The sequence below is a fragment of the Malaclemys terrapin genome, chromosome 7 (genome assembly GCF_027887155.1).
Source record: "Malaclemys terrapin pileata isolate rMalTer1 chromosome 7, rMalTer1.hap1, whole genome shotgun sequence".
Taxonomy (NCBI): Eukaryota; Metazoa; Chordata; order Testudines; family Emydidae; genus Malaclemys; species Malaclemys terrapin.
In genome coordinates, this window is record NC_071511.1 from 28,460,137 (window position 1) to 28,475,401 (window position 15,265).

Sequence of the window (15,265 nt, forward strand, 5' to 3'; positions counted from 1 at the left end):
AAATTTGTGTACTTTGCTGAGATGGAAGAAAGCCTTTTAAAAAAAGAATTCCCAATAATATATCTGATGAAATCACAATTGTTCCTGACTGTGTTTTTTGGGAATTAAAAATTAAAAAAAGTTCTTTAGTACTCCCCACACCCACATCATGTTGTGTATTAGCTATTCCTTGTGCCATCCCTTAGATTGTTGTTGAACGAACAGTTTAGATGAGACAAAGGGCTGTAAGGCAAACCCAGATGGTTCTTGTGTTTTCCAAACTAGTAATCTGCAATAATCAAAGTTTACTATATTATAGTGACCAGTTACTGCCTTGGTAAGTCACTTCAGAGGTGTTTTGTTTCCTCCTTTTTTAGTGCACTAGAATAGTTTTGCAGTGTTTCACTGATGCTAACCTTTCCAGAATCACGATGGAATATTCATTGGAGAACTGAGGACCTGAGACTCTTTCTCCAGATGTTTCTGTACTTCTGCTTCTGGTCACGTAGACACAGTAAAACGATAGCACAGAGTGTTGGGTTTGATTTTTAAACAGCAATCAAAACCACTGTACATCTTTTCAAATCTCAGAAAAGCCTTGGGCTTTGCTTTGAGTTTTGAGCATTTTAGGGTCAGTTCTGGCCTATCACACTAACTGTTTTAATAGATGTGAGGTTCAGCACATGAAATTGATTTTGTTCTATGCTTACGCTGAATGGATATGTCACCGACATGCAGAACATTGCTTTTTGTTTAAAAAAAAAAAAAAAAAAAAACAGGTTGATAATCTTGACACTAACCTTCAAAGGGAGAATAGTTGCTTCCTATGATGTTTGTGTATAAGAATCATCCTTAATATTGAGTTACCTTGCTGTCACTGTGCCGTCAGGTACAAAAAAAACTTCATTTCTGCCAAGAGACTTAAGGTTTGATCCTTTCCTGTAAATACCCAGATGATTTTAGATCTTTGTTGATTAAAATACCAATGAAACTTCACTTTGTATGAGTTTGTATTTTGGAATTGGGTGCAATTTGTATAACCTGTCATTCTTGGCATGGGTCCACTTCATCCCATTACTGTCCTAATTCCTTTTTCCAGTTCTAATCAACTGTGGAGAGCGTTGAATTAGTCCAGTGACGACATAAGTCTGGATAATATTATTGCATTTTATCTTTAAAGTTTAAACTAATAGATGTCTCTCCTTGTTTTCATCAATAAAGTTTCTGGGGCATTTTAAAGTGGTGGGTTGGTTTTTTTTTTTTTTTTTTTTTTTTTTTAATGCTTTTTGAATCTACCAATATAAGTAATTTAGCCAAAGTGAAATTTTGTTTAACTGAGAGTTTCTAATCCTCAGACACTATATGATCTACTTCCTCTCTTTCTCAAATCATCTTAACTTGATGATGATAATATAAAAGGTATTTGCTTTGAACCTGCATCTGCTGCCCTTGCCATCCATGGCAAAACTCCTCTTGACTTCAATGGGACCACAATTTGGTCCTATAACAAGAACACCCTAATGCAAGCAAGATCAATCAGATGCATATATTGGGAAGGGGGGTGGGAGGTGGGAATATATATATGTATATATTTTTGTTTGGAGTAGAAAGAGCAGCATTGACATGAGCAAACATTAAAGAAAAGAGAGCCCATTTTATAGATGTTGTAATTTCAACTGGTCAGTCACTTTCTGTATTGTGTTTGCTATTGTTTCAGACACGTAGACTTGGAAAACAGCTTATTTATTTAGGGCTTGGTCTAATTCCTACTAAAGTGCATGGAAAAACTGGTGTTGTCTACAGTGGGAATTGAATCGTACTTGTACAGTTGGTCTTCTCCAACTTCTGCTAATGTCCATGGCTTTCATCAGGAGCTGGATTGGGCTCTTAACACCATTTCTCTTTTTCAGCTTGATACTGCAGCGAGGTTCTAATTATGTACCAATCTGTGGCCATACAAATGAACTGTCGGTTGCAAATTAAGCATTGTGACTTTACTGCAGAATAAGCAGAAAGGGAAGATGGGCTGGGAAGGGAATGAATGAGCCCTTAGTTTAAACAGAAATATCTCTAATTAGCAAATATTGCAAGGAAAACTATAGGAAGAAAATGTGAATTGTAAATTGGAGACAGGGCTCAAATCAAAACTCTAGCTCTGAATACACTTGAATGTTGGTGCGTCTGACGTCTAGACATGAATGTTCTGGCTCAGACCCATCTCTGAGATAAATAGGTTCAAGCAATAAGTTTGAAAGTTTTGATTTCCATGCCTCCCGTATGAAAGTCCTTCCTTAAAGAACAGCTCTGCTTTCACATAGCCCTGCCCAGCCATTTGAGATTTCAGAAGGTAGGATGTTCTTACTACCATGAATGAATTATGAAATGTGCTAGAGAAAGATAACTGTCATAAAACATCACTCCTCCCTTCTTTCACAGACTTTCTCTCCGTCCATCTTCTCTCAAGAGGGAAAAGAGGGCGTTGGGAAAGAGAAAGAGGGGGAGAGGTCATTCTCTGTTCCTGCCTGCTGCAGACTTTGTGTAACCGGCCTGAAGTCTCATCTTCTGCTTCCTTATCTGAAAAATAAGGATAGCAGTATTATTTACCTACCTCAACTGGGTGTTGTGAGGCTGACTTCATTAATGGTTTTAAGATACTTGAGATTCTTGGCTGGATGACACTATATAGGTTTTCAGTAAAAGTGTTTGTTTATTATGATGTAGGTTTAGTCTGCAGATGATAGGATTTTCTTTCTTGCGCTGTTGCCAATTGCTGTGTCCAGATTTATTGTACTCCATTGATTTGTGTTGTATTGATGTTTACTAAATCTGATAAAGTAATTCACCTTTACAGTCCATTACTATTAAGATGAAAGCATGAAAAGGCTCTGAACACCCTAAACTTGTAGGAGGTATGGATGAGAATTTTGTGACTTGGACCCATCTCAGAACAAAACACAAGTTTTTTTTTTTTGTTTTTTGTTTTTTTAAGGTTGGGGGAGTTGGAAAGGAGAAGCTATATGCATGAGAGATTTTTTGTTTGTAGCAATAGAGGCTGACGATCATGTTGTCGAAAAGAGGCATCATGTGATACTGGCTGGTTGTGTGGGTCGCTTTCAAGCCTACTTTGCTCATACTTAAACAACACTGAATATTTTTAAAGCATTGGGCACCTGTTTCTCCACTGCCTGGTATCTAGCGTAGTCACTTTTCACCAGCAAAATGTGGGTGTAAAATGCTGCACTGCCATGCCGGAGAATTCTGACTTTGGTAGCATTTTATATTCCTTGTACTGGTGTAAAGAAATGGTTACCCAAAGCCTGGGGCTGGGCAGTAGAGGAGAATGTTTCCCCCCTGGTTGCTCAGTGTTAAAACAAGAAGCCATTTTTACTGTCTCTCTTGTTCTGGGCTGCCTCCCGTAATATTAGTGCCACAAATGATACCGGACTAGACAAACCTGTATGGTAAATCCTGTGTTGCTCATTTCAGAAAAATAGCTGCCACCAGCAGTGAGATCAAGCATCAGCTGTTATTAAGCAAATTAAAATATCAAAGTTCTTTTTCCCTTCTGAACTTCCGTATTACTGGGCGCAGTAAAATGGTTATGGTTAATTTTTCAAAATGAGTTTCGCTAATTTTTAGTATTATGCTTTCAACTATTAGGAGAGAGGACGGCAAAATTGGTAACTGTAATTTGATTTATTATTTTTTTCAATCACGTCATATAAAATTCCATGTGCGCCTTGAAGTGCAGCTAATGTATGGTGGTCATGGTGGGAGACTCAGTGGGACTAAATACCCACCACGCTTACTGATTGGTAGTGTGCTGCTTTCCCAGATTGCAGTTGGTTGATGAGTTTCTCCTTGAACCTGCAGGACAATTGTCCACAGCATTCAACCTCCTGGAGTTCAAATATTCATTTACAGATGCAATCCAGAGGGTTCAGAACTGTAATAATTCAGGAAGTTTGCAATCCGATGTGCAGAAGGAGTTTTGTTTCATGTGATATTATGACGACGACCTCAGTTTCATGAGTAAAATGTTCCTTATTTGTAATGTAAGCTCGGAGGAAATAAACAGATTTGTCTGGGACAGAAGTATATGTGGGTCTAAGTAAAACATCCTTCCATAATGAGGAACAGTTCAGAGGCATACAGATGGCAACAAATAGTAGCACTGTACTGATGTATGGAAGTGCTGTGCTTATGTAGCTGGCAACACCTACATCTGGCTAAATAAGTAAAGAACACACACTTTTGACTCCTACTGCTGACTTCATCCTAGAAAAGAAGACCAGTATAGTGGGAAGGACAGGCCAGAGAGCGCTCTGGTAGTTCTTTTAATGTTGGTATCTCCCAGAATTTAGGGTCACCGTCCATCAAAACCTGTATGGATTTTGGTAGCTTGCTACACTAATATGCAGGAAAAAGTGTGTGTCTCTCTCTCTGTGTCTACATTAATATATATCACACACACAAACTGAGTGAAAAGAACATTATTACGGTTGCAAACTCAAGCACTCAAAAGTTAGAAAATGGCAGAAATAAAGTTGGCTGCAAGGGGGCTTGCATAAAGTGTATGCAAGGGGACGTACATTCGGCCCCTTGTGTGTATGCATTGTGATATCCTCCTTAATTGCATGGCCGCATAGTAGTCACATACCTTCGATTTTGAATTATCCAGTCAGGGTTGCATTTTAGTGACATTTAAAAACTCTCTTCTACTATGATCCCTTTCTAACTGGCCTTCTTCCTCTTCTAGGCTACTGCCACACTAGAGAGTTTACAGCGGTGCAGCTTGCTCCTGCAAGCTCTACTATTGTAGCCACTCTAAGCCAATGGGAGAGAGCTCTCCCGTCGGCTTAACCACTCCAGCCCCCGCGAGCGGCGGCGGCTCTCCCCCTGACATAGCACTGTCCACACCCGCACTTAAGTCAAGGTCACTTAGGTTGCTTGGGGGTTGGAGGGGTGATTTATTCAGCCCCCTGAGCGACATAAGCTGTAGCGTAGACCTGCCCCATGATATTTCTTTGTGCTGTTAGCTAGGGTGACCAGATCACCCAAGACAAATATCGGGACGCGGGGGGGGGGTGACTTGGGGGGGGCGTGGCGGGGGGCGGAGCCAAAAAAAAAAAACCCTTCCTCCGCAAGCGCTGGAGGGAGGCCCGGGAGACTCAGGGGAAGCACGGGGCCGGGGTGAGTAACTTTCCGGCCTGGTCCCTTGCAGGCAGGACTCAGTTGGGTGGTAGGGCGAGGAGGGGGCGGCCTGCGGGGCCAGGCGGCGGCTGTTCTCAAGCGGGACTCGGGAGCAGCCGCTGCTGCAGCTCCCGCTGCCGCGGGGGAGGAAGCAGCCATGGCGCTCCGCGGCTGCGGCTCTGGCGCCCCCGAACCCCCCGAGCCGGGGCCTGCTGTGGGGACCCAGCAGTGCGCACGCTGCGCCCAGCCCCTGGCCGGTCGCGTCTGGGCTGCTGCCCAGCTGGTGCTATCCCGCGGCGGCCCCGGAGTGGGGCAGCAGGCCCCAGCCCCCCCGTCCCGCTCGGGTCCTGCAGGGGAACGAACGGGGCGGGGCGGCCGATGCCTCCGCCCCGGGGCCGCCGCGGGATAGCACCAGCTGGGCAGCAGCCCAGACGCGACCGGCCAGGGGCTGGGCGCAGCGTGCGCGCTGCTGGGTCCCCACAGCAGGCCCTGGCTCGGGAGGTTCGGGGGCGCCAGAGCCGCAGCCGCGGAGCGCCATGGCCGCTTCCTCCCCCGCCCTGGCAGTGGGAGCTGCAGCAGCGGCTGCTCCCGAGTCCCGCTGCCCAGGGGGACAACAACAGCCGCCGCCTGGCCCCGCGGGCCGCCCCCCTCCTCTCCCTACCACCCAACTGAGTCCTGCCTGCTCGGGGCCAGGCCGGACTGTTACTCACCCCGGCCCCGCGCTTCCCCTGCGTCTCCCGGGCCTCCCTCCAGCGCTTGCGGAGGGAGGGGGAATGGTGAGCCCGGGGAAGAGGCGGGGATTCGGGGAGGGAGCCAATCGGGGGAGGAGGGGACGGAGTCGGGGCGGGGGGGGGTGCGAGCACTTCCGGGCTCTAGGCTCCGGGGCATTTCCTTGTTTGTCCAGTGTCCCGACCGCATGTCGGTTGGGACGCGGGACAAACAAGGAAATATCGGGATGGTCCCGATAAAATCGGGACGTCTGGTCACCCTACTGTTAGCACTTAGATGTTTACCTCCACTTTTTTCTTAAAAGCGTCAGGAAAATGCCGGTATTTGAAGCTTGTTAATCACAGCACAATAGCCAGGTAATTTAGTAGGCAAAAGCAAAATGAGCATTCAGTAGAGGAGTAAGAGAAGCATTACTTAATCAACTCTGAATTCTCCCCATCCCCCCACTGATTCTTGCATCTAAATAGCAAAGAAAGTAAAAGGAGGCTGTGAACACCACTGGTTTTAATGGTGCTTTAATGTTCATGGGTTTCATGCATGCTACTAAAACTTGTTTTTCTCATAACGTATGATTTTTAAGACAGACCTGGACCATAGCCAAGGATGGTGATTACATTTTATGGACATCTGGGTTAAAATAAAATTTCCCATTCCACATAGCCTATTACAGTTATGTAAATAGTTAGTTGTAACATGAACATATGGTATCTCCACTATTAAGTAGAAGAGAGGCACAGTGAGACATGGTTAAAAATGGGAGAACTCTCAATTTATTTTTCTTTAGGCATCTTTAGTATTAGAGAAAGGTACCAGGCTGACAGCTTTGTGAGTAAAGGCTTCTGGTATATAGTAAGTGTATGCAATAAGTGTGTCTTGGATAGTAGCAGCCTGTATTTACCATAGTGCCCTGCCTCAACCTTACTCTGGGTGGACCACACGCTGGAGTTGAGGAAGTAGTTAGGTCTCCTTCCCCATGCAACCTTTGATTCCTGCTCAAATCACCAAGAAGGGTGTCTGTTGTGATGGTTGGCTTTGTGATGGGGTTATCTATTTACTGTACAGAAATTACTAACCTCCTCCAGACAGGACATCCTACAGCTGTTGGATGGTAAGGACGGTTAAGTCTTTTAGGCCTTTATCTTGCAATGTGATGCATGTGGGTCTTCACTGGGACTTGGCATAGGATAAATTGTGGGACTGGGACCTTAATCACTGTTGACTTCAGTCACAATGCTGCAATCAGTTCATGTGAGCAGATTTTATTTATTTGTCACAATTTATAACAACATATTGCATGATACTGCAGAATTAAGGGAAGGCCCAGAGAAAACACTCAGAATAATTAGGGGAATGGGAAAACTCTTATATGAAGAGAGATTGAAAAGATTGGGATAGTTTACCTTGGAAAGGAGATGAACAAGAGTAAAAATGATAGAAGCATATAAAATAACAAAGGTTTCGAGAAGGTAGATCAGGAACTTCTGTTCTCTCTATCTCATAACACAAGAACAAGGGGACAGTCAATGGAATTAAAAAATGGCAAATTTGAATTTATTAAATGGAAAGATTTTCACACAACGTGTGATTAAACCGTGGAACTCATTGCCACAGGATGCCATCATGGAGACAATAAACAGCAAGATTCTAAAAGAGTTAGAATATGTTATGTGGATAACAACAATATCCAGAGTTATAATCATTAATGACCATTTACATTTTGGAAGAGATATTAAGCCTCATGCTTCAGGGTTTAAGCCAATCTCGCAACTACTAGAGATTAGGAGGTTTCTTGCACCTTCTCTGAAGTATCTAGCACTGGCAACTGTTGGAGACAGAATACTGGACTAAAAGGACCACTGATCTGATGCAGTATGGCAATTGCTATGTTCCTATGATCTTGGACATAGGTTGTATTTGCACCAGTGAAGTGATGATGAAATACTTCATTGCCCGTGAGAGTCATTAACTCCTACAAGAAATCCTAAACTTGACACCTGTGTCCAAAGGATTAAATGTAAACTAGTCATTGCTCTCAAGAATTTCTCTGTAGATAATTTACTAAATAATTTGTTTTAATTTTGCTTAAACTTTTTTTTAATGGGTGATCATAAATGGGTTTAACTTGTTGTAACCTGCTTAGTGTTAGCAGCCTACTGGTAAGAAAAGCCCATCGTATTGAAAACAGTTGATTTTACTGGTGAATTTTACTGGTGGATGTCAGAGCCTCTTTCTCCATATTGTAGACTTACAATAAATGCAGGTCCGTAACAGACTGATTTTAATTCTTGGGGGAGAAATGTGGGTGTGTTGAGGAGAAGCAGCTTATATGTTTTTTTGCCATCCCTCTGACACTTATGGAGATCTGAGGTATTAGGCTTTTAAGCTGCTTTGTACAGTTGAAACTCATTTGACAACGACTTGCACAGATGGTGCTTTACTTTCTGTCTGAAATGTGACGCTTTTTAATTTCCCTCGGGTTGGCTGAGTGAATCTGGCCAGAATTTCCGTAGTGGATATATGTCAGCTGCTCTCTGATTTGCTTATCTGCAATCGAATTCACTATGATAAGAGCAGTAAGTGGGTGCCTTTAATACTGGACAGGGCAGACATTATCACTCATCTGTTTCAGCCCTGGTGTATTCAGTAAATACTGTATCAGTAAATGCTTCCTATCTAATATGCAGAAGAATGAAATGCTAAAACCTACTTGTATATATTGGAAGCAAATTTCCTTTTGTGATGATAGGATACATTTGAAGAGCAGAGGAAAAAATAGTTAATGGAAAAAATTTACAGTTGACTAGACAAGGAGTTTCCTTTGGAAAGGAGATGCCAGTTTGTCCTTGATTTGGCTTAAAGCATAATATTAATATTAGCTGTAAAAAACCTGCCTTATGGAGACTGGCACCCTGAAAACTCTGCTGGCACCTGGAAGCCCCAAATTCATCTTGGAATGGACTGGGGCACAAACACATACAGTAGTTTAAAGATAGCATTCATTAATCCCATTGACTCCAGTCCATCTGTCAGGCAGATTGTTACCAGTATATACCTACTTAAATTGTTAAGAAACCCTTTGCTTTATAATGTGTTTTAGTGAAAGCAATTGACTGGGCTCTAAAAACAGGTTCTGCCATCCAATGCTCACTGAGTTGATAAGACCTACATGCTTACATCTCAAAGGAGAATTTTGCTGAGAGATGTTTTTCCCATCACAAATGAAAACCAGGAAACAGAACAGCCTGTTAGCGTCAAATCTGTTTTCCATGATTCAGTCTTCACAGCGCTGGACCCTGACCACTTACACTGTATACCATGCCTTGGGGGGGAAGGGGACAAGGGAGAGGGGATAAAAGTACTGTATCTGATCATCACACAGAGATATCTTGTCCAGTTGGAGACTAAGGTCTTGATTCAGCAAAGCGTTTGAAAACATGCTTAAGTGCCATTAGTCAATGAGATGTAAGCGTGTGCTTAATTTTAAGCATGTGCATAATCCCATCAAGTGTTTTGTTGAATTGGGACCATGAATCCTGATCCACACCACAAATATGGGTAGTGTTGGCAAGAGGATTTGACATAAAACCTGGATAAACTGCAATGTTTGTTTTAAAGATCCATCTTCTCTTCAGAGCTAGAAGTTGAACCAGGAAATAAAGTCACTTGTTGTGGCAACAGCAAATTTAAGAACTGGTCCACTACCTCCCTGTTTTGAGTACCTGTGCTCATGCTGTATGAAGGCGGTAGATTTTACTAATATGTATGGCATTCAAAAGGAGATCCTTCATTACTATAGTGAGCCATTGTTTGATATTGCCCATTTTAACAGTTATCCAGTCCAGATTTTAATGGAATCCCCTAAATTGGTTGTTTTTCCTTGTGTACAAAATGTAGTTTTTGGCGTAGCGTTTAGACTAAAATGGCAGCCACAAAAATGATGAGTAAGCTATCAACATTGGAATTTCAAGCAGTGTGAAATATAGATAGTCCCTCAGGTATGTGAATGTATCCACGGTTCTATAGGTGTATTTGTTCATGCATCATGAATAAGTCACTGGGAACACCATTGGGGCCCTATCCTGCTATTTTCAGGGGCCTTGCTTGGGCAAAACAGTTTCCAATTACAGGGTCAGGTCCTTATCCGCACACAGCCAAAGCCTCAGCTGGTATACATCAGCATAGCTCCTTTGAAGTCAATGCAAGCTAAGCCGGTTTGCCTCAGTTAACGGTCTGCCCCAGAATGGAGAGATTGAAGTGCAAGAAAAGATTATTTAATTATTTATTTTGCAGTTCTGAAATGTGGAAATGTTTGTGAACTATTGAAATGGAAGTAATTTTTATGCAAAGGTCGAGGTGTTAATTAATCAAAGATATCATCTTTTTTTCCTGACCATCCTAGGCTTTTGGGCAGGCTCATACCAACCACAAGAAGGTAGCAGCCGATGGAGAGAGCAGGGAGGAGACCTTGATTCAGGAGTCTGCTACCAAAGAAGAGTACTACATGAAAAAAGTAATGGAGCTGCAGACTGAGCTAAAGCAGCTGAAGAATGTCCTTGCCAACACCCAGTCTGAAAATGAACGCCTTAATTCTGTGGCACAGGAGCTGAAAGAGGTAAGGGCGAATGGATGCTGTGCATCATAGCATGAATTGCAAGAACATTTTGTTTCTCCCATTGTGAAATCATGAAGTTATCCTGGGTCAGTATTCAGTGTATTCACCTCGCAGCCAGTAGGACAGGGTGTCGCTCTTGGGACTGTAAGAAAGCACTATATCCAGCTAAGAAACAGGAAAATTGCTTAGCTCCGGCATAAAGAATCTCCTGACTCGGTTCTGTCTTGGCTTGCACCCTGGCAGCAACTTCTACAGTGAAATCAATGTGTGAGATGGGACCGAATTTGGCCCCTTTGTTTATAGTTAACTTAGAACTTCCTGCAGCCTAACTTGAAAAGACACACATGCATGGGATGAAAACCTTGAACTTGGTTACTGTCAAGGTCCTAATATGATTTCTTTGTGTTATAGTTATAAGTTTGTATTTATCTCATGGTAAGAGAGTGCTTTTCATAGGTCACTTGAATTGCTGTCGCAAGAGATCTGACCCTTTTATTTCAATCCTGATCATAATATTCTTTTAGTGTTATGGCTGCACAATATTAATAGTGCGGGGCTATCAGGAAGGAGAAAATAGAGAAGTATAACTTATTAAACAAACAATTCCATTATTTATGAACTCTTTTATAGTTCAAATAAAAACAAAATCACACAGGTGTGGAGAGAGGTGAAACCTCTTGACGTTTTGAGTTTAAAGTTCACTGATGTTAAACAGTTCCTTAAATTTAGATAGGATAAAAAAGTCTAAAAGCAATAAATTGCAGGGAAGTTATTTCATAATGGTTTATTATGAGACTTCTTGCACCTGCCTTTGAATCCTTGGATACTGGACTGGTGGGGTAGTTCCTATATAGGTTAGTTATCTGATACCTCTGGTATATATTTCACATTGCTGAGTGACTTACAGAGGCACCTGGTTTAGTTTTCTTTCTCTTCACTATAATTGAATGGCATATACATGGAAAATACGTGGCAGGAGAAATTATGCAGAAGTGGGAAATCTTAAATTGAGTCCTTCTGGAAATTTCTATTTCAGCACAGTAGAATAGAATCTGTCAATACCTAGCCTTTTTAGTATAACAGCATGGGGATTTGCAGCATGAATTACTACAAGTTATTGAACAGGAATAATCTAACTCTCGTCTATCGCTGATTGTGTGCCATGATCGCAGGACTGTAAAGCTGGAGGCCAGCCATGCTGATATGCTCAGGCAACATGAGCATATGAACCAGTCTCTGCAAGTACATGCAAAGCTATCATGTATTTATTTCCTACCATTAAGATCAGTTTAAATCCTTTCCCGTCTCTTCCCCCCCACCAAAAAAAAAACCAGCCATGGCTTTGTGCACTTAATGAAATTCCAAATGTTCCTTAAAACATGCTGATAGGCAGATTTCAATCCAAAATCAATGAGTCACCAGCTGTAGTTGATGATGTTTTTTGTACTGTCATGCAGAAACAACTCTACCTAATTTACTTGGAGGCATGATCATGTTGATTAATAAAATGTTGTCATGCTTGCATTAGGACAAGCTGTTTAGCTTGATTCAGGTCCGCCCCTCCCCAGTACATACACGCTGTTTTCATGAGATGGAAACTTTTTTTGTAGATTTTTTCTGAGAGAGCTGAGGAGCTCTAAAGAGGGAAGCAATGACATCAGATCACTCATGGGAACTCAGGGAGATTCTTCTTCTGTTTAAAAAAGGAAGTTGGAAGTTTTGTGTGTTTGGAGTGGGAAAATCTGCTGAATTTCTTCACCTTCTACTTCTGACTAGAAATCAGCTGTGAGAATAATGCAAAGAATGTAATTTCATGGTTGACTATAAATTTTAAATGGATAGAGTAATCCCACTTTTAAAAAATCTTTGAAGTTTGCAGAACAGTGTATTTTGCTATAGTATGTGTGTTTATTCTAAAATTTTGACCCCTGCTGATGAGTTTGAGTACTTAAGAATAATGCTGCTTTAAAAAGCATGGTCGTATGTCATTTCCTCTCTGTCATCTCATTGCTTTTCTCTTTTTCCCATTTAAGTCCCAGCTGTTTCTTCTGCTAGGAAAAAAATAACACAAGGCCTTTAATGTTAAAGTGAAAACATCTGGGCCAGCTGGCTAATATATTTTAGGATTTCCCTCCTGTGAAGGTCCATGCCTCTGTACCACATTTAAATTTAAACTATCCCGTAATTACCATTGTTAGCTGTAATGTTGAGGCAAGTTCTCCAGTTTATTTGGAGCCAAGTCAAAATGCAGCAAATGTCTAACCTGACAGACTCACCATTTTCCAGAGGAGTGGGTCAAGAAATGGCAGAGCTTCAAACAATTCCTATTTCGTCGTCATCTTCTTCAGTGTGTTGAATAGCTAAATCGTTTTGCTACTTGGTTGAGTGAAACTGGGAAGAGACATACAGGCTTCTCTTTCTATAAAGATTATGGATACAGTACATACAAGTGAGTTCATTCAAAGCCATTAGAGGGGAGAATTGTAGGAGATTATGCAATAGCAGTTGCAGATTGTTGAGGAAAGTCTCCCCACTCCATTCACCATGCAGGCATGGACGCCTTAGATTTGCATAGAGAGACAGACACCAGACCGTAATCCAAAGAGACTCCATTCCCTGTGAATTATCCCTCTCAACAGCAACATAGAAGGCATAGGGGTGTGGCTAACTGGACAATGACTATACAGACAGATCCATTGACTAACACCAACTGTGGAGGAGAACTATCCAGGTCACAGACACTACTGCAATTTGCCCCTCACCCCCCATCCCCTGTAAGAGTCCCTGTGCAGGATTTGGCCCATTCAGTGTGTATGTTTGGGAAGTTCTGCTTTACTACTATTAGTCAGATTTCTTCAAAAGGAATTGGCTGGCTCCCGAGATCTCTAATGGAACAGAGCGTTGTTCGCCTCCTCTTTGTTCATTTCAGATCTGGTCCAGGCTGGTAGTGACGAGTTACCTCATGAAGGAGGGTGTTTTGTCAATGAGATCTGAGATGGCTTCAGTCCATTTCCTAGTGGAGGTGCCCATATAGCAAAACTGTCAAGAAGTTGAGAATTTAATGGACAAGGAGACTGAATCCCAATCTCATTTTTAGAAGTGATATATTTGGCAGGGTTGGTGGGGAAGCTAGCACTACCCATGCAGTAACCTATTGTGTGGATATAGGCCTTCAGTTTCCATGCTTGTCAACCTGGTGTCCTTTTTTTTAAATCTCGACATAGAAGAAAGATCAATCTATCCTCAATAACAGAACAGGGAAGTGGTTGTACTGAGACTGATTAGCAGCTCACTCTTGAGTTATAATGGACAATATTAGTGGTCATGTAACATAGCAGGATGTTGTTGACATTGGATGCCTAAAGTAATGAATGGATTCAAAAGGCAAGAAGAGACCATTGTGATCATCTAGTCTGACCTCCTGTGTCACACAGGCCATAGAACTTCCCCAGAATAATTTGCAAAACATATCTTTAAGAAAAACATCCAAGATTGATTTAAAAATTGTCAGCAATGGAGAATCTACCATGACCATGGTAAATTGTTCCAATGGCTAATTACTCTCATTGTTAAAAATTTACACTTTATTTTCAGTCTAAAGTTCTAGAACAATCATCTACCTCATGCTGTTGTCACCATCAGAAGCTGTGTCCAAAAGGGGATGTGCAATAAAACTGTCTTCTCATAAGCACTCATGTGGAGGTGATCAGTGTTTTGCTAAGGAGAAAATGACCTCTGGTACACCTGAAGTTGCTGAAGTTGATCCAAATGTTTTTGACAGTTTTCCGTTGAATTATCTAGTTCAGTCCTGTTGAGACAGGTTGGCAGGGTGGTTACCAGATGTGAATTCAAGTGCTGCCATTAGCTAGCTCAGCAGCTCTTGTGCCCTGGAGGAGTCATTGGAGGGAAACCTCCTGAACAATTAGTAATTACCGCTCCCTTTTCTCTTCTTTCATCTCTTCTGCATTTTAGCAGTAGGATTGCAAAGCAGATTATTCCAACCTCACATTAGCCACGTACAGTAGATAGGAGCCAAAAAATAATTGAGCAGTGCTTTCCCAGGACAGCATGGAAAGTGAGATGCCTCAGTTATATAAACTGAAGAAGAAAAAATATCTCAAAACAATTGTCTGTATTGTTTCAGTATCTGGGTTTTAAACAAAAAATCAAACTATTTTTAAGTACTAGGCTGGCTAAAATGACATGGCTCTATATAATCTGCAGAAAATTATGCTTGAAAAACAAAACTCTCTTATTCAGGGTTATCAGGAAGGTATGAACAAGCTTCATTCCTCTAAAACCATAAAGTGGTAGTTATTTTCCTAAGGAAGCTTTTTGTGTTGCTTTGTTCTGTATTATCAGTCATCTTTGCTTGGCTGTGCTATATAGAAAAAATGCATGTCAAACTGCAGGATAATCTACAAAATGCAGTTTCCTGATCCTGCTACCTGCAGGGATTTCTCCCTTTGCTCCCCCTAATCCCACCTCGTTTTTGTTTACTTTTTTTTCCCCCATGGTTAATGCCGACTAATTTTTTTTTTTTTTTGCTCCCAAAAGTATTGTCCTGTGGGAGGAGTCAGAGTTTTATAAAAATATATTTGCAGAGGAGCAACATTTTGTACATGAGTTTTGTTTATTTCCTAAGACCAACCCTTTCTCCTTTGGGGACAAAGGAACTGTGGAGGCGATGTAGGGTAGCAGGTTAATGTTGTATTAAGGAATTAGCCCAGTCATGTGGAAGAGAAAAGGGCA

The 15,265-nt window shown here is 41.8% G+C and overlaps 1 protein-coding gene across 2 annotated transcripts in view; it reads left to right on the forward strand.

Annotated features, from left to right (window-relative positions):
- Positions 1-15,265, forward strand: part of BICD2 (BICD cargo adaptor 2) — a 145,876-nt gene that overhangs the window by 72,149 nt on the left and 58,462 nt on the right. For both annotated transcript variants that reach the window (XM_054034129.1, XM_054034130.1), the window contains exon 2: positions 10,301-10,513. In XM_054034129.1, coding sequence (XP_053890104.1) covers positions 10,301-10,513 — 213 coding nt within the window. The remainder of the gene's footprint in view (positions 1-10,300; positions 10,514-15,265) is intronic.